Below are 19,286 nucleotides of genomic sequence, written 5' to 3' on the forward strand. Positions count from 1 at the left end.
GGAGGGTGGGGTCCCTGAGAGCTACTTTCTGTTGGAGACAAGGATGGAGAAGGCGGCAGCTGCCCTCACGCACAACGGCGCCCGGCCCCTGCCGTCACCCACCTCCAGGCTCTCTGTAAACTGTCGTGGCTCACAGGAACCATCTCAGGCCTCCAGCTCTCGATTGTGCTTCCAAACCTGCGAAGGAAGCACGGGATTGCTCACAGCAGTGTGTGCTCACTCTGCGGCCCAGCACTTGTTGGAGCAAAATTCTGACGACCCCCTCCACCCTGCTAAAAAAAACCTGAGGATGTCACTAGCCTGAGCCAACCGTGAGATTTTCCGGCTGGTCAGGATCTGTCCCGGCAAATTCCAGGCTGGGCAGAGCTGTGGCTCTCAGGTGACATGGCCCAGAGCAAGGACCAGCTTTGGTCAGCATCCTTCCTGACACTGTACGCTGACTGTAGCCAGCCGTGCATCCTACGGCGCACGGCCTAGGTGAATCCCCCGCCATGCGGGGTGTGTGGCCTGCACAAGTCTCCCTCCCTCTCACGCTCATATCCACACCGAAGACCTAATGGTCACCAAGTTCCCACCCTCTGTCGTGCCTCTCTCCGTGCCTCCTCTGCTCACGCTCTTCCCTCTCCCTGGAGTGCCCTTCCTCCTCCTGCACACCATCCTGAGGTGGGCACTGGCACTTTGGTCAGGCTAAAGGGGCACTTCCTCTCTGGAGTGTTCCTGGTCTTACTGAGCACAGGCAGATGGACTGATCCTGCCTTTGATACTCACTGTCCCATACCCTGCCTTCTACTTATTTCCACAGAAATCACTCTGTTGCACTTTTTCTTCTTCTTTTTTTTTTCGTATTGGGGATCGAACTCAGGACCTTGCACTTGCGAAGCAGGTGCGGTGCCACTGAGCTAAATCCCCAGACCTTATTTCTTCTTAATATATCTGGTTCCTATCTCTAGGACGTAAGTTCCCAGAAGACAGGTATCACGAGGACTTCTGAATGCCCAATGCCAGCACGATGATTGCTACATGGCAAGTTTTCAATGAAACTTTGTCACATGAATGGATGGGTAAATAAATGAATGAAAACATTAAAAATATTTCCCTAAGCATTTGTGCATATGTGTGGTGGTGGGTGGTGTGGTGTGTGTGTGTATTACTAGAGATTGAACCCAGGGCCTTCACACTGAGCCCAGTCTTTTTATTTTTGATTTTGAGACAGGACCTCAAAAGTCAGAAAGTTGCCCAGGCTAGGTTAAAACTTGTGATTCTCCTGCCTCAGCTTCCTAGAGTGCTGGAATTACAGGTATGCACCACCATGCCCGGCTCTCTAAGCATTTCTATATGAACTTACTAGGGAAAGATTAAGCTCTGGCATAATATCTAATAATAACTGATAACTTAATAGGCTCAGAATATGCCCTATTTGGTCAAAATCATGTAAAAATGTATGCTGTATTTCAAGTGGTTTCTTTTCTGTCTTCTTTAATTAGATAAAAAGATAGGCAAAAGAACTATAGATGTGAAATATATAATTACATGTACAATTTAAAAACTAATATATAACAAAAATTTAAGACATATATGTACATATACTTATATATACTATATATAACTTTTTAAACTATATATTATAATTTATATAACTTTTTCGTTATTGGAGATGGAACTCAGGACCTCGTGCTTGCCAGACAAGTGCTGTACCACTGAGCTACATCCTCAGCCCCAAATTCATATAATTGTAAAATTGTATATATTATATATGTAATTTTGAAACTATTGTTTGAAAAAGTATATACCCTAGGGCCGAGGATGTAGCTCGGTGGTTCTGCCACCTGCCTCACAAGCTCAAGGACCCGAGTTCGATCCCCAGTACCAAAAAAAAAATATATACCCTAGATAACATTTAAATTTATATATGTAGAATTCAAATTTAAGGGCTTAAAATATTGTGGCTCACTAGAACCAGGCAGAGGACTGAGACAGACATGGCTGGGCCCCTCCTTCTCTCCGTTGTTTGTAGGCTGGGAAGCCAAATGGGGCAATGGGCTGAATTACTTTATCCTGGCTGATCAAGCAGTGAGTGTATTTTGGGGCTGCTTCTCACCTTCGCCCCAGTGGGACAGACCTACAACCATTTAATTATTCAACGCCCCTAAGGAGATGGCCCAAATCAGATAACCCTGTGGACATCCTGGGATGCTGGGTGCGCACAGCATCAGAAGCCTGTCCCAGCGGGGCCTTGGACGCCCACAGACCCCCACCCGCCACACCCCTCTGTGGGGAAACCTACGCGACCAGGTTGAAGAGGTCCTTGTTGGATAGCTGCTCCTCCAGCAGCAGCCGCAGGGAGTGCTGGATATGAATAATGAACATGGAATTGGTCACAGAGATATCGAGCAGGACAACCACCCTGAAAAGAAACACAAGCTTCAAGAGGAGAACCGAATCTCTCAGATAATGTTTATTTTGTTCCATTTTACTATTTAAAGTATTTTCCAGGGAGATTTTGCAGGCCAAATGCATGGCCAGCCAAAATCTTCTCCATGGTTTGAGGCCAAAAGAGGTGGGTTTACAATGGTGGACCAAGGGGGCTGTGCAGCCTTCTCTCCCGGGGTTCATAATGGAAGGAAGTCTCTCTCGGTAGAGATAGGTGAAGGGTCTGGGATTGCATATAATGATTTTTATAAATGTATTTGATTTAAAGAACAAGCATTCGATGTTTTTATAGGCCAGGGTGTTTGCAGGGAAAACAGAAACAGGGTGAGCTAGTAAGATGAATTAGGGCTATCTGGGCCTCTTGGGAAATACCTCTTTTTGTTTGCACTCTATTTTAAGATCTCTAGCCCCTTCCTGTCTTCCTCGGCTTTTACTATTTCACACCTTATATTTCTACTTCTTCCTCTCGATTCTCATTTTGAGACAGCTGTGGATAACAAAAGAAAATCCACTGGGTTTAGAGTCAGAAGACCTTTGTCCATTTCCTACCAGCTGTGAGGCTTTAGGCAAGTCAAAGCCTCTCTGATCTTTGTTATGGTACCAAACTGTAAGTCTCCTTATAGGGTTGCTTAAGAATTAAATTATATAACAGATGTATTACAAAGTATAATATTCTGTAAATAGCAACGCACCACATAAAGTATGGAATGATAATTATGGCTATATTTGGATACATATTGTCTCGCCCTACTCAGCATCCATTTCCTCTTCTGGAAACACTTCTTCTATCAGTCCATCCGAGGTGGGTGAAGATGACTCCTCTCCAAGCTTCGTCCTCCCTGGCCAGAGTAAATGGCCCATGGGTGGGTGGTGCCCATGCACTGGGTGTGCTAAGCTGGTAGAAGCAAATCTGGAGCTTTGGACAGCTTTCTGGCCACCTGGCGGGGAACACCTTCCCACAAACAAAGCCCAAAGCTCAGAGACAGCAGGCAGGGCTAAGAGAGATTCCTGACATGGGGGAACCTCTGGATCCAGTCATGCCTGCAGACAGCTATCAGAAGTTACCTCTTTTCGCAGATGGTGCCCCAGATCCTTCTGCTGGCCAGGGAGAGCCACTCGACCCGCCTCTCATACATCTGCATGGCTCTGCTGAGCTGCTTCTGTGAAAGCAAGGGCCCCATGAGACCCGCAAAGGTGGGCAATTAAGAGATCCGGGAAGGGAGGGCACGCTACACTCCACTGGCTCTGGAAATGGTGCGCTGAGTCTCTGGGTATCCAGGTGGTATAAACATTCTACCAAGTCATGTGAAAGTCTTCCACAAGAGTAGGACTGGAAGAACTGAAATACGGTGGACCCTTGACTTATGAACTCCATTGGTTCCCAATGGTTTGGTTGTAACTCAGTCAATACAGCTGAGATCTGAATGTTTACCTGGGTACACACTATAGATAACAAGGGGGAGATGACTCTTCCATTAACCTAATTATCCCAAGTTGTTCGTATGTCAAGCCAGTCATAACTCGAGGGTCCACTGTATTTCACTGTGTCAAATGGGGGAGGAAGTAGATGTTGCTCCTCAAGATTAGAGACTCTTGTTTGGGGCACCCAGGTCCCCGCTTGGGGCAGTGTCTGTAGGTGAAGCACATAGTCAGTCTCTCTTTACCTCCTGAAAAGTTAAATCAATGGTTTGGTATCTTCACAGCCCATGACATCTTCCTGCACCCCGTATGTTTTGGGTTTTTGAGACAGGTTCTTGCGATACAGTTCTTGAACTCACTATGTAGCCCAGGCTGGCCTCGAACTCACAGCAATCCCTCTGCCTCAGTCTCCTGAGTGCTGGGATCACAGGCGTGAGCCACCACACCCTGTGGTGCACCACATATTCAGAATGTAGGACTCATCTCTGACCTGGTATTCAGAGAGGAAGGGTGGATCCACGTGGACGTTCTTCACTGTCCCGTCGTGCCATTCAAACTGTACCATTGCCTTCTGCACTCAGGGGGCAGGAGTGGGGGGCAGGTGAAGACAAGGACATGTGAGAAAGAATTTTAATTTGGGTATTGGACTCTAAACAAATCAAAATAGGCAGGAAAATAGATGCTGAGCCCATCTGGGCTGGATTACGCTAGCTACTCGAACGCATACCAACCCAATGGCAACAGGCCATTGTCTGATCAGGGGCTGGTATCATGATCACAGCCCGGCGTCCCTAGGAAGGTTATTCTGAGCCACCAGGACATTATGGGAGGGTCTGGGTAACAAAGAACAGGGCCAGAGGTCTTAAAACATAACGGCCATGGTCTCTTGGGTTTGGAGGCCAGATAGGCCTTCATGGACAGTGACGGCCGCATCTGTTCACCCTGTTCTTTCATGATGGAGGCATCGAGCCATCATCTCTCTCCCTCTATTCACCCAGACATTTCATTCATCCATCCACTGCCAGAACCATACATCTCCGACTCCTCTCTCTTTCCCTTCAGTCTTCCACCTTTCCACTAATCTGTTTACTTACTATTCCTTCCTTCCACTTTTCCATCCTTCCATACTTAATTTTTACTTTCATCCTTTTGTCCCTTATTACATCTTGTTGTCCATTGCTATTTTCCCCTTCCATCTTCCCACCTCTTTACATTTCTAACCATCTGTCCGTCTCCATTCACCCACCTACCTATATAGTTCCATTCATTCATCAACATTTCCATCCATCATTCTTTTCCTCCTTCTTTCTCTTCTTCTTTCCTTCCTCTACTCACCCATGAAGCCATGCAGTAAGCTTCCCTTAATTGCATACTTGTAATAAACATGTGAGATACCGAGTTGGAGAGAAGAGTCTTTTCTCTTAAAGAGTTCATACTATGCACTTGCATACTCTAGGAGCAATTGTAGAAGTCTGAACATGGTACAGAGAGATCACAAAAGATAGCAAGTCTGCCCTGTCTGAGTGGGGTGGAGGAAAACCGTACAAGGGAGGTGACTGTGGTACCTAACGTATTCCATCTTGCCCCTTCTCCCGAGTTTCATTTTCGTGTATTTGAAAATCAAGTTACAGATTTATTCTTATTATCTGGGGTTAGGGGCTGAACCCAGGCCCCATGCGTACTAGACACATCCTTGAGCACAGGGTTGCACTGGCCCTCTGCTGCAGTAGATTTGATGAGCATTCTAGCATCCCGGGTGTGAAACTCTCACTGCATGAACTTATAAGCAGATGGGAACTGCCACGGGGAGCAGCCCTCAGAGGGCTCCAGAGAGCTCGAAGTCTGAATTACCTCATGGATAGTTGACGATACTTTTTTCTGGAGAATAGGCACAAATTCTTCTACAGGAGAGAACACATTCGGTGCCAGAACCCGGTAAAGGCTTAATTTCTTGGCTGAAAAAAATAGTGGGGTTTGAGGTGCTGCCCAGAAAGTCCTCAAGGGTCTAAGCCTTTTAGTCACGTGTGCCCTGGCTTCTGATCTCTTTGGAGATTTACCTTTTAGACCATTGATCTTTAGCCATTCTGCAGAAGTCTTTTCCAGGTTTGGGAACTCAACAATGAGAGGAGCGTCATGCTTTGGGGCTTTAGGCAAGAGAGCTGTGAGCGACCCTTTCGTGTACCCTGTGGCAGCCTAAATGAAATTAGAAAATTTAAATTGCATAATCATTTTGCAGCTGGAAAGCTTTAATCTCCCCCACTTGCCCAGTCCTCTAGGGGAGCCCCTGAAAACATTACCTGGAGCACTGAAGGCAGTTCTGCCTTCCCTTCCAGCTTCCTCACTCCCTCCTCTGGAGATTTCTGGAATTCCCAGGAGCAGGGAGCTGCCCCCAGTAACTAGTGTCCTCTTTCGCTGGCCCCCTCTCTTGACTGCCTCCCTATCCTGACCACGGACTCCAAGATAACAGTGTCCCTCTGGGGCTAAGGGCTTCAGGAAGCTAAAAAATGATTTCTACACCAAATCACTTAGGGAGTCCTGAGTTAGCCCAGTCCCTCCTCATCCTCAGTTAGGAAGTGAGAAGCTGAGGCTCTGAGAGGTTAAATCACAGCCAGTATGGAAGCAGCACAGAGAAAGGCAGTCCCCAAACCTCAAACAACCGGCACCACCTACTTCCTGCATCATGCGGGCCAGCTCCTCACAGGGGCTGCTCTGGCGCAAAGCTTGCACGCGGTTGAGCAGGCTCTGGGCTTTCTGAATTTCTCCCAGCAGCTCATCCACGTCCCGACTGGTGTAGAGCTGGGGATGATGGGAGTCATCAGCCATCCAGAAGTCACTTGGCTACCAGCAGTGGCCAAGGCAGGGAAGGACAAGCAGTCAAGTCAGCTCCCAAAGCTGAGGGGTGATGCGTTTAAACCAGAGATGCCAAACTGGGGTCCGCGGGCCAGATACAGCCTGTGCCATGTCACTGTACTGGCCTGCAGCGTTTTTAACAACTGAAGGGTTTTCTAACTTTAAAATTGTGAAGGAAGTCTGGAAAGGTGGTGCACACCTGTGATCCCAGCACTCTGAGGGGCTAAGGCAGGAGGGTCACAACTTTGAGCCCAGCCTGGGCAACTCAGTGACTTAGTGAGACCTTGCTTCCCAAAAAACAAAAAAGGGGGAGCTACAGAGACCCTAGGTTCAATTTCCAGTACTGAAAAAGAGAAGAAGAAAGAAAGGAAGAAAGTGGGGCCGGGAGTTTAGCTCAGTCGCGTCGTGCCTGCCCTGCAAGGGGAAGGTTCTGAGTTCGATCCTCAGTACCAAAAAACAAAAAATGAAAGGAAGAAAGATGGAAAGAAAGAAAGAAAGGAAGGAAAGAAGGAAGAGAAAAGGGAAGGAACATCCCACACCCACTAGGATGGCTATAAAGATAATAATAATCACAAACAAAAAGTAACAAATGTTGGTGAGGAAGTAGAGAATTGGAACACTTGTCCAGTGCCGGTGGAAATGTAAGATGGTACAGCTGTTTTGGAAATAGTTTGCAGTTTCTCAAAGCATTAAACACAGAATTACCATGAGAGCCAGCAACTCCCCTTTTGTTATATACCTCAGATAACAAAAGTGGGGGCTCAGACCCTTGTCCACCCATGTTCACAGCAGCAGTATTCGTAGTAGCCCAAAAGGTGGAAACAATCCACAGGTTCATCAAAAGGTGAATGGATACTGGGCTTGGAGGTGCATTCCTGTAATTTCAGCACTCTGGGGGACTGAGGCAGGAGGATTCCAAGTTCATGCCCAATCTGGGCAACTTAGTGAGACCCTTTCTAAGAAAATATAAAATAGGCTGGGGAGGGGCCGGGAATTTAGCTCAGTGGTTCCACTGCCTGCCTCGCAGGCTCAAGGTCCTGAGTTCGATTCCCAGTACCAAAAAAAAAAAAAAAAAAAAAAAGAATGGATAAACAAAATGTGGCTTTGAAGTACTGACATCTGCTGCAACACGAATGAACTTTGAAAACTTCATGCTAAATGAAGAAGCCAGACACAAAAGGTGCAGGTCTCGACATATATGAAATGTCCGGAACAGGTAAATCCGCAGAGACAGGGAACGGGTTGGTAGATTGCCAGGAGAGGGCTCGGGGTGACGAGAATGTTTTGGAACTAGAGTGATGGTAGACGCACAACACTGTGAATGTGCCAAACACCAGTGGGCTGTTTAAAGTGATTCACTTCATTTTATGCAAGTTTCACCTCAATTTTTTGAAAGTAGAAACTGATCCATATTTCTGACTCTTTGAAAGATCACCAGACACGGTAATGCTGGGGTCATATTCACACGGAGCAGCATGGGGCTGGGGCTGGGCAGAGGCCACCTCTGTAGGTGGGGTGCGCGCTCTGCTTTGTCATGGGCCTCACCTCTACAGTCTTGTGATTTTCATCACCCTTGCACCGTTCTGCTCCACTTCAAGACAATGGTATTTTTTTTTACTCATCTCTGCATCAAGAGAATGACATCAATAGATAACAGATAAGACCCATAAGCTTTAAGATAAAGCACTCATTTTTTGCTGTTGTTTTTGTTGTTTGTTTATTTGGACAGTGTCTTGCTCTATAGTCCAGGTAGCCCAGACTGGCCTCAAACTCAAAGCAGTCCTCCTGCCTCAGGCTCCCAAGTGCTGGGATCATAGGCAGGCGCCACTACACCCGGGAAGATCAAGTCTGTCTTAAACCAGCCAGTTTCTTTCCTTTCCTTTTTTAGCCCCCAGGGCCCATGACACTCACACAGTCTAGGCAATGAGGCTCTGAGAAAAGGATATTGCCCGCTCTTGATTTCCTGATGCGAAAAGTCACACTGCGATATCTGAACACACTAGGGAGATGCAAGCACTCACTTCCTCGTGGTTATCAGCGGGCACAGCCCGTTAGCTGACCGGTAATTGGATCCTTAATTTGCCAGATGACTCTATACACGTTTGCTGTTAACTTCCATGATGAATATGCAGCAGGTGATTTTCAGGGCACTAACGGATGGGCGGGACAGAGCTGGTGCCTCATATGGCCCCACTGTGTGTTCCTTGCAGTAGCAGGGGTCAGTTAGGGAGAGAGAATCTAGGCCGTTGTTTTAGACTTGGGGCTGTGGTGGCAACACAGGCAGCCCAGGCTGTATTAATGCCAGCTGGGAGCTTCTGCAGCCAAGCTTGGAAGGGCCTCTAGATTCATAAGCCTTTGATGAACTTGGCACATGTGCTGACCAAAGGAGCGCTTGTGATTTTGCATGGTCCCCCTTCTTCCTTTGTGCTCCTTTTTTTTTCTTTGGTACCAGGGATCGAACTTGGGACCTTGCGCTTGCAAGGCAGGCGGTGGAACCACTGAGCTAAATCCCCAGCCCATTTGTACTCCTTTTAACATGATTTCACCTATGTAAACTCACTGGCCCAGATACCCTGGCACACCTGTGGAGGGCAGTGTGTTGGCAGCAGGCTTACCTCTGTCTCTGGGCTGTAGCAGTGGTAGCGCCCCCCGAGTGCTTCTGCAAGGTTCTTCAGGACAGCCTGCAGGGAGAACGACAGGGTCATTGCTCACTCGATCCACACCAATACTCACAAGCCTGGTCCTTCACTAAGCCTTCCAACTCTCCAATGCTTCCTGTTTCGCCAGTGGGAGAAGTGGGTACAGAAGCACTTGGTCACAGCATGGGCATCCTGGCCAGGCCTGGAGCCTTAAGGGCTGAATCAGATCACTGTCCCCAAATCCCTCGGCGCTTTGGAGCATCAGGTACTCACGGCGGGCACCTGATCATCACATTTGTAGGTGACGAGGTGGATGGCGAAGCTGCTTCCCACGGTGGACTGCTGAACATAGTCAGACAGAATTTCAGGAGGCTGGTCTGGGCTGGGGGGTGGCGGGGGACAGCAGAAGAGAGGTGGGCCAGTCAGGTCCGCACGTTGAAAACACTGAAGACCAAAGCGGTAATTCCCAGGGAACATCTCCTCCTTTTTTTCTCCTGAGCAGATACTCTGCTTTGAACCCAGGGCCCTTCCACTGAGCTACATCCCCAGCCCTTTTGAGTTTTAGTTTGTTAAATTGCCCAGGCTAGGCTCAAATACGGGATCTTCCCACTTGCACCTCACAGGATGCTGGGGTTGCAGATATGTGCCACCACATGCAGCCATCTACTCATTCTTTTTTCCTTTTTATTCTTTTGAGACAGGGTCTCACCACACAGTTCAGGCTGGCCTCGAATTCACGGCAATCCTCCTGCTCCTCAGCCTCCCGAGTGCTGAGAATCCAGATGCGCGCCACCACACCTGGCTTCAACTACTCATTTTTAATCAACTGCTTCTATCTCAAGCCACCTGGGTAAGATGCAGGGTTAGCTAGCCAGGAACAGTGACACACGCCTGTGATCCCAGCACTTAGAGCCTGAGGCAAGAAAATGGAGGCCAATTCAAGGCCAGCCTGGGCTATATTGTGAGTTCGAAGCCAGCCTGAACTATGTGGGGAGAACCTGTCTCAAAACACAAAACAAAACAACGCGGAGCTGGTTGGACGGCAGGCCTGGCAGGCCCAGGTTACTCTGTCCCATGTGTGGACGGGCAGCCAGTGAATACTTCAAGCATTTGTGAAGAGTCATGCTTGGTGATCTTTTCTCAAACAATGCTTTAGTTCTTCAACTCTTTCCATGAAATCTGTTACCCACTTAGGAAAGCAGACCTACCAGCTTCTCATTATAGTCACCAGGGAATTCAGGCCTTGTAGTGTGAAGACTTTCTTCAGGGCTTGTAGTAAATTGCTGCCTCCTTCAGGCTGCAGTTCCTTTACCCAGAGTTTGAGTTCCTGCAGACTAGAAGGAGACAATAACAGCAACGTAATCTGAGTCACGCGCTGATTAACAGCCAGAACATGTTCTGAGAAACACCTTTCAGCAATTTTAGTATTGGGTGAACATCATGGAGTGCACTTACACAAACCTAGGCAGTATAGCCTACTACAGACCTGAACTCTATCGTGCCTATTCGTAGGGTGGCCTATTGTTTACAAAACAACAGTAAATTAAATCAAGTTTGAGCAATCTCTCAAGAGATGAGGCTGCCACTGCTGCTGTAACCCTGTCTTACTGTTTACAGCAAACTTCTTTTCAGATAAGTGGAAGGAGTATTCTCTACAATATCAACAAAAAGCATAATACAGGGGTGAGTGGTGTAGCTTGGTGGTAGACCGCTTGCTTAGCATGTGTGAAGCCCTGAGTTCTATTTCCAGCACCTGAAAAAAAATGTAGCATAGTAAATACATGAACCAGTAAGATAATTTATTGTCAGATGGATGCAGTGGCACACACCTGTAATCTCAGTACTCTGGGTGGGCAACTTAGTTAGACCCTGTCTCAAAATAAAAAATTTTAGGGGCCAGGGATTTAGCTCAGTGGTTCTGCCTCCTGCCTCGAAAGCGTAAGGGCCTGAGTTCGATCCCTCGTACCAAAAAATAAATTAAAAAAAAATAAAATTTTTTTTAAAAGGATGAGGACATAGCTCAATGTAAAAGTCCTGGATTCAATTCCAATACCACTAAAAAATTATTTTCATTACCAAGTATTATGTGCTATACAGAATTGTACATGCCCTACTTATATCCAACTGGCAGTATAGTAGGTTTGTCTACCTCAGCATTAACACAAACATATGAGTAATGGTGTTGTACTCCGATGTTACTATAGCTACGCTATCACTAGGTGACAAGAAGCTTTCAGCACCCTTATGCTCTTATGGGGTCACATCAGATATGTGGCCCACTGTTCAACAAAATATTATACAGCCTAGGGCTGTACAGGACTCTTTCTAGGCGTCAGGACCATGGACAAATGTTAGCTCATTTCAGCCTAATCATACTCTTTGAGGTAGGTACTTTTATTCCCATTTTGTATACGAGGAAATTGAGACTCAAGGTTGGGACTTACCCTAGGTGATACAGTAAGAGATTAATAAAACCAAGATTTCAAAGCAGGACTGACTCTAGAGTCCGTGCTTCAGGTCCTTTGGTGTTTGAGAGTCTGGGGGTGAGGGCCTTCTTCCCATCATGCCCTACAACTCTCCCAGGAAGCCGACCTTAGCAAGAAGTGTGGAATTAGCCCCTGGCTCTGAGTCGGCTCCAACAGAAGGCACCATGGCTGTGTGGCTATGTCCCATGTGAGCTGGGACACACACCACTGGTAAGAGGAAAAATGGTTAAATGCCTCACATGGCACTAGTGGAATAGTTCTGCTCTTCCCATGTCTCTTTCAGCCTGAGAAAAAGAAAACCTCGGGCTGAGAATGTAGCTCAGTGGTAGAGTGCTTGCCTAGTATGCACGAGGCCCTGGGTTCTATCCCTAGCCATGCAAAAAGGAAAAGAAAAAGAAAATCTCAGGTTGGTGCAAATAAGTCTGTCTTTTATTATTACATGTTAAGTTGCCTTTTCATAAATTCCACAACCCCACAGTGCCACAGATGGAGCCCAGAGCCCTGTACTGTGGAGCTGTACTCCCTGCCCGAGTGTCCCCTGAACAGAGAAAAATCCCCAGACCTAGCTAGTGCCTTCTCTATCAGTAGGTTCCCAGCTGGAATTGCTAGCATTGTTTTGGTTTCATTGTATTTATTGTTATGGCTACTTTCTAATTATGGCAAGTGGATATGGGCTTCTCAGTTATGGTATGGATAAAAAATCTCCTTCAATAATAAAGTTGATCTAAAGAAAAATTCCTAATAGTGCAGGTGGCACAGTGTAAATAATAGTAACATGACTGAGATAAGGCATAGTAATTCAAGGGGAGCCCAGGAATGACTACAGCTGGGAGCTGCGGGCTGATATTCTCAAAGTGACTCCAAGGTCTAACACCCTAGAGATGGAGAAATTGAGTAAGAGGTACTCTCTTGCTGAGTACCTGTATTGTGCCAGAGACTTATCGTTCATTTCATCCTGACAGCAGGGATCGCTGGCTTCCTTCTGCAAACAAGAGTGTTAAAGGACGTGTGGGGACCAGCCATGACTGTCAGAGGGAAGCAAGCCAGGGCTGCCAGCACTGATAGTCTCTCTGTGTGAAAGGGCTGCTTTGCACAGGTAGTGCTAGCAATCTAAGCTCAGGAATTTAAGCTTGCAGTTTTTCCTGGGATCTGCTCTGAGCTTGTGGTCCAATTCAAGCTCTCTTACTTTGGGTATATTCCCTAAATCCAAGTTTCCTCATCTGCAAAATGGGGATTATAATCCCATTCCATGTGGTGGCCATAAACATTAAATCAATCATACATGGTACCCAACTCATGATGGAATTCTCTTATAAAAAAAGAAAATTTGGGGCCAGGGATTTAGCTCAGTGGTTCTGGCGCCTGCCTTGCAAGCGCAAGGTCCCAAGTTCGATCCCTGCCACCAAAAAAAAAAAAAAGAAAGAAAGAAAGAAAATTTTATACACTGGGACAAGTAAGAATTCTTACATACCTCTGTCCCATACCACAAACCCCCCAAAAGTAGAATCCCCCAAATAAAGGGCATCACTGCAGTGAATTACTATGTCAGCCATCGCAGGTGAGGCAGAACTGTGTCACTGATCGGGACCGACAGTCAAGACTGAGTGGAAAAGCCAGAGTGCAGAATGGTGCTACATGCTACTGCCTGTGTTTAAATCAGAGTACTGTGGAAAGACAGACGCACGCATGTGCAGACTGTGGAAACAGAGATAAGAAACTATACTTGGTGGCCAAGTACAGGGGGGTGTGCCTGTAGTTCCAGCTCCCTGGGAGGCTGAGGTGGGGACACTGCTTGATCCCATGAGTTTGAGACCAGCTTGGGCAACATAAGAGTCCTATCTCAAACTAAACTAAACTAAACTAATCCCAGCACTTGGGAGGCTGAGGCAGGAGGATTGCCATGAGTTTGAGGCCATCCAGAGGTACATAGTGAGTTCAAGGCCAGCCTGGACCTCATAGTGAAACCCTTCTCAAAAAAACAAAACAAAACACAAATAATAATAAAATAAAATAAACCTCAAGCCAGCAGGGTTGGATACCACTTGTAAACTAAATTAAACTAGGAGGTGAAAGGGAGACTGGAGTGAGAGAGAATGAGTCATTCACTATTATTTATCCTTTCATACTGTTTGAATTTTAAAAACATTATTTTCATAATAAACCATCTTTGCTAGTTTGCTGGATAAAAATGGTGTCTTATCTTTCATTTAGTGAACTGCTCTTGGGGTGAATATCTGTCCAAAAATTACTGGCTGCCTGTGTTTCTGCTTTTGTGCATTGTCACTTTGTAGTCATTTATCTAGTGGGGTCCTGGGTTTTCACCTCAAACATTGAATAAAGACACTGACTTAGGGAGGAAAATGAAGAAGTAAACATCCTGGAGGAGGCCGGGCAGCCACTCACCTGGAGGTCCTGACTTCCACAGGGTCTGGCCAGAGGTGCCTGGTGGCGGTGCCGAAGGACACGACATACAGCTTCTCCTTGAGGCTCAGCTGCTCGGCAACCAGGCTCTGCCAGACGAAAGGGTCCTATGTGTGAAATGAGCACCGGGAGGGGCCGTAGCTGGACCTAACTGAGGTGCGGCGAGGAAGGCCAGAGTCAGGAACAGTGGTTTCTCTCCAAGCCATGAGAGTCAGGGAGGGAGAAGTGACCACAGCATCAGTGCTTTCCATACACTGAGCTGCAGCTGCTGAGAGAAATCCAGCGGGAGCAGTAACTCTGGCCAGTTCCCTGGCCAGCTAGAAATGTCACCTGCCTGCCACCAGCAAGTCTTCCCCTGGCAGGTGTTGGACCCCCCCCCCCCGCCACCTGGGGAACCTTTGGAGACTCAGCCCCGAGAACTTGGCACAAGGAAGCCTGCACCGACCCTGTCCCCTGACCCTCAGTGAGACCCGAGCAGAGGAAAAGCTGGATGGCTGCTCACATCCGAGCCTGCAAAGGTTCTATTGGACCTTTGTGAAATCTATGCCGCTATGGTCCCATCCAAAACCCTAGGGATCTCCATAAAAAAATACCCCGTCCACATCACTTCACAGAGATGACAGAGGTTCCTCTCTGGGGTGTACTTGGTGCTGAGCATTTTATTCCCACAAACTCTGCATCCTGAGGGGAGCCATGTGAGCCGGCCATGGTTCTCCTCTCCATCTACTGAGGAAGTAACTAATGCACAGAGATTTGGTTCCACAGCCCAGAGGTGGAGTAGGGGCTGGGGTCTGACTCCAGAGCTCTGAGCTTTTCTATTATGGATGTGCAAAGAAAGCGGAACGGATCCTCATTCAGAAATGGCCAGGAGCCCTGCAGCATGCGGTGCTGGAGTAGCACCAGCTGCACACGGTTCCTGCATCCTCTCCCCAGGGAAGCCAGGGCCTCTCGAGATGGAACCTAGCTGAGAGGTGCTGCTGTGGTGAGAACACTAGAAGTTCATACTGCACCCCCAAATGACTCCGTGTGCGCGCGCGCGCGTGTGTCAGTGTTTCCACAGAATCCCACATATTCCTCTCACTGCAGGTGCTAATTAAGTGTGAACAATTCTTTATAAAGCACCGCATTTTGCATCTGCTGTAAACAAAGCCAGTTAGCAAATGCAGGAGTGGACACTTTTTGTGCCCAGGTGACTTACCATGAAGTCATTTTGGAACTCTTCCATCCCAGGGCCACTGCCGACCACGGACGCATCAATGAGGATGGCCACTCTAGTCCCCCGGATGAGGCCAAAGGCCTAAAATCAAAGAGGACCTCTGGAAACACCCAGGCCCCGCAGAGCAGCTCTGCGCGATGCAGGTGTGGCCAGTCCCCCACCTCAACAGGAAAAGGCGGAAGCCCCGTTTTATAAAGGAAAAAGCAAAACTCAGTGCCCTGACTCCTGCTCTGGGTGTTTCTATTCCAGGTCACAGCAGCCTATTCTTGAAAAGTTCTTTTTCCTTAGTAATTTTGGCTCACTTTCATAAAGTAATGCATGCCTATTACAGAAACCCTGGAGACTGTAGAAAACATCCCTTGTAAGATGTGAAGTGTAATATCTAATTACATCAGTTTATCTCATTTAGTTTCTCTGTATCCTTGTTTATGTTTTGCCTACTCTACCAAAGGTAGCTCTATTAAGTATAACAGCTGCCGTGGTATTTCTGTGAGTTTTTAATGATATTTTTAACAGTGATCCTATCCACATGTCCCTGCTGTTGGCTTTGGTATGTGTTTATCTCATTAGAATCGCTTGTGTATTGGAACTTTATTCATGTAAAATCAATAGTTCTCTAGGGGTAGCACTCAATGTTCTTGGCCTTTTATCCTACTGTATTGCATGCCTAATTTTCTCTTCAATTCATGTTTCTATACTCAGAAATAACTATTTTACATTTCTCTCACATTTCCAGCCATTCTCTTTCTGCCTTCTCTTAGCAAGTGAACATTTACTTCCTAGTTCCCCGATATCTGTTGTTCATTTTGTACTTCAGACATTTCTAGCTAAATGGATGCACCTTGAGACCATACTCTCAAGTGAAATAAATCAGATACACGTGTTTAGATACCACATTGTTTCTCTGGTGTGAGAAACCAAAGCGAAAGGACTAGAATATACAGTACAGTCTTTGAAGAAAGATTTTTTTTTTGGTACCAGGGATTGAACTTGGGACCTTCTGCTTGCGAGGGAGACGGTGGAACCACTGAGCTAAATCCTCGGCCCCCTTTTTTTTTTTTTTTTGTACCAGGGATCGAACTCGGGTCCTTGCCCTTTGGAGGCAGGCATCGGAACCACTGAGCTAAATCCTCTGCCCAAAACATTTTTAAAAATAAGTTCACGGGCCAGGGATTTAGCCCAGTGGTTTTGCCGCCTGCTGCACAAGCACAAGGACCCCAGTTCAATCCCTGGTACCAAAAAAAAAAAGTTCTCTTCAGATTGTTTCTGTTCCCTCAATGAAACTGGAGGCAAAAATCACTTGCTAAGAGAAGGCAGAAAGAGAATGCTTTATTTATGTAGGTTAAGAGCAGGCCAAAGGGGTTTTTTTTTGTTGGTTTGTTTCTTTTGGTTTTGCTTTGCTTTGCTTTGAGCATGGTGCTGGGGATTGAACCCGGGGCACTCTACCACTAAGTACCCTTTTTTAAAAAATTGTGAGACAGGGTCTCACTAAGTCAATAAATTGCCCAGGGTGGCCTCGAACTTCCTATTCTTCTGCCTTGGCCTCTTAAGTAGCTAGGATTACAGGTCTGCACCACCACACCTGGGTCACAACAGGAAGGGTTCTAATCATTACAGACAGAATGAGTGAAAGGGGCGAAGAACAAAATCCATGCCTGTTACCTTCTTGCTGTTTTCTGTGAGCCACTGAATTCTCTGTTGATAGAGTTCAATAACTCTGTCAAGACACCAGAAAGACTTCATCACTAAGTAGCAGAGACTCACACACACGGAAGGGTGGATGGGATTTTTTCAATATTATCTAAGGTTTTCGGAAAATATAAGGCAAAATCTACATAGAAAACTAACCACTGTCCAGATATGAGTTAGGACACCAGATAAAGTGCCAAGGACACTGTGAAGGGGACTGAGTGCAGATGCTGCTCTGCTGGTGATGTGCTGATTGTCATCGATGACCAGGGTTTGGCGGGGCCAGGGTGAGTTGCAAAGTGAGGGCAGGTATGGCAGGCTGGGGAGCGCATGCGCAGGAGGAGGGTAAGAGGACCCTCGTGCATTTGCTTAAATCTGTCTGCTCAGGTGAAACTGTCCCTTGTCTCCTGGAGACTGAGCACAAAGACATGCAGAGACTGTTCAGCAGTAGTTTCTGGCTGGATTGATAAATAAAAATATTAATGTCTGAAAAATAGCCAGATAACATCTTGAACTACCCTTATTGCAGTGCAAACAAACCATTCCAATGAATGGGTGGGACACCAGAACATGATGAGTGCTCAAGGTAAGGTCCCAGTCACTGGAATTTTCTTTTTTTTGTACTGGGGATCGAACTCGGGTCCTTGTGCTTGTGCAATTGGCAAAACTACTGAGCTAAATCCCCAGCCCCCCAGTCACTGGAATTTAACTGACCTGTCCTTTCTGAGGGCTGACAGGATTTGGGGGCCTAGAGAAGAGCAACAAAGGCCTATAGATGTAAAATCATGAGGCTCGGAGTGATGGGTAGAGTATAAGGGATGTATGAGCATGAATATAGAGCTAAGAAGATGCACTTCATAATGGGACATGGTTGTGTTCAAGATCCACTTCTGCCATGTATTAGCTTTGCACCTTCAGCAAGTGTACTAACCTCTCCGAGTCCCAGCATTTCATCTTCAACCAAAAGATAGTAACAAGACTCTATCCAAGTCAATTTGTCAAAAGTCAATTTACTGAAAGCCAAGTCTCAAAATCAGCCTGTCAAATGACCAACTAGCTGAATAGACTTGCATATTCCTTAAAATGCTGGATTCATGATTAAAGCCAAACAACTAAAATATTGCAGAATTCTTTAAAGCATGTTTAACCTTTCAACATAGTAAAAATTATTATAAAATTTATGGTTAAATATAAAATTTACAGCTAAAGTATTTTGGTAAATTTAGCAAATTGAGCTGGGTGTAAGGGTGCACACCTAATCTCAGAACTCTGGGAGTCTAAAATAGGAGAATCACCAGTTTGAACCCAGCCTGCGTGACTTAGGAAGAACCTGTCTCAAAATCTCAAAAAGGGCTGGGGATGTAGATCAGTGTGAAGTCCTGGGTTCAATTCCTAATAATAAATAAATAAATTGGTCAGTCAGTCTGTGAATAATTATTTAGCAATTGAATTTGGGTTAACTAGCTGGAGAGTAATACAATGGTTTGGGTTGTTATAAGGATTAAATAAGATATGCATGCAGTCCTTAGCAGAATTTCTGACATGTTAATAAATATTAGCTATTAATTATTATCATAACCTTTCCAGAAACCTCAGGCAAATAGTAATTATGAATCATAGATTGCCATAGCAGGAATGTAATTATAAAAACCATCCTGTCTACTGATGATCCAGAGATATGCTTATGTATGTGTGTGTTTGTACATATACTTGTGCTATCAAAATCAGCTTAGGAGTAGGGATGCACGCATATATATATATTTGGGTTTTTTTTGCGGAACTGGGGATTGAACTCAGGACCTTGCTCTTGTGAGCCAGGCAGGGTGCCGCTGAGCTGAATCCCCCGGCCCACATGCATATTTTTGACATACATTTGCAAAGGTATGGACCTAAACAGTGTGGTGTTGAAAGTAGCCACTCTTAACCATCAAATGCAGCTGTGAAGTTTTAGGTGTTCAACCAGAGGGATTATGATTTTTTTTTTCAGTACTGGGGACTGAATCCAAGCCTTCCCACTGAGGTACACCCCAGTACCACCCCCCGTTTAATTTTTCTATTTTGAGACAGGCTCTCACTAAGTCACTAAATTTCTCAGGCCAGGCTTGAACTTGTGATCCTCCTGCCTTGGCCTCCCAG

The 19,286-nt window shown here is 46.3% G+C and overlaps 1 protein-coding gene across 1 annotated transcript in view; it reads right to left on the bottom strand.

Moving 5' to 3' along the window:
* The window catches only part of Vwa3a (von Willebrand factor A domain containing 3A), a 53,062-nt gene that overhangs the window by 21,621 nt on the left and 12,155 nt on the right, over positions 1 to 19,286 (bottom strand). The window contains 13 exon segments of the mRNA XM_004855910.3: positions 103 to 177; positions 2,285 to 2,404; positions 3,496 to 3,590; positions 4,340 to 4,420; positions 5,701 to 5,804; positions 5,907 to 6,042; positions 6,520 to 6,645; positions 9,315 to 9,380; positions 9,612 to 9,720; positions 10,547 to 10,672; positions 14,228 to 14,334; positions 15,444 to 15,542; positions 17,124 to 17,178. Of these exon segments, the coding sequence (XP_004855967.2) occupies positions 103 to 177; positions 2,285 to 2,404; positions 3,496 to 3,590; positions 4,340 to 4,420; positions 5,701 to 5,804; positions 5,907 to 6,042; positions 6,520 to 6,645; positions 9,315 to 9,380; positions 9,612 to 9,720; positions 10,547 to 10,672; positions 14,228 to 14,334; positions 15,444 to 15,542; positions 17,124 to 17,178 (1,299 nt within the window).

The sequence above is a fragment of the Heterocephalus glaber genome, unplaced genomic scaffold, assembly GCF_053883595.1.
Source record: "Heterocephalus glaber isolate CG9 unplaced genomic scaffold, H.glaber_assembly_v1.0 deba00000943, whole genome shotgun sequence".
Taxonomy (NCBI): domain Eukaryota; kingdom Metazoa; phylum Chordata; class Mammalia; order Rodentia; family Bathyergidae; genus Heterocephalus; species Heterocephalus glaber.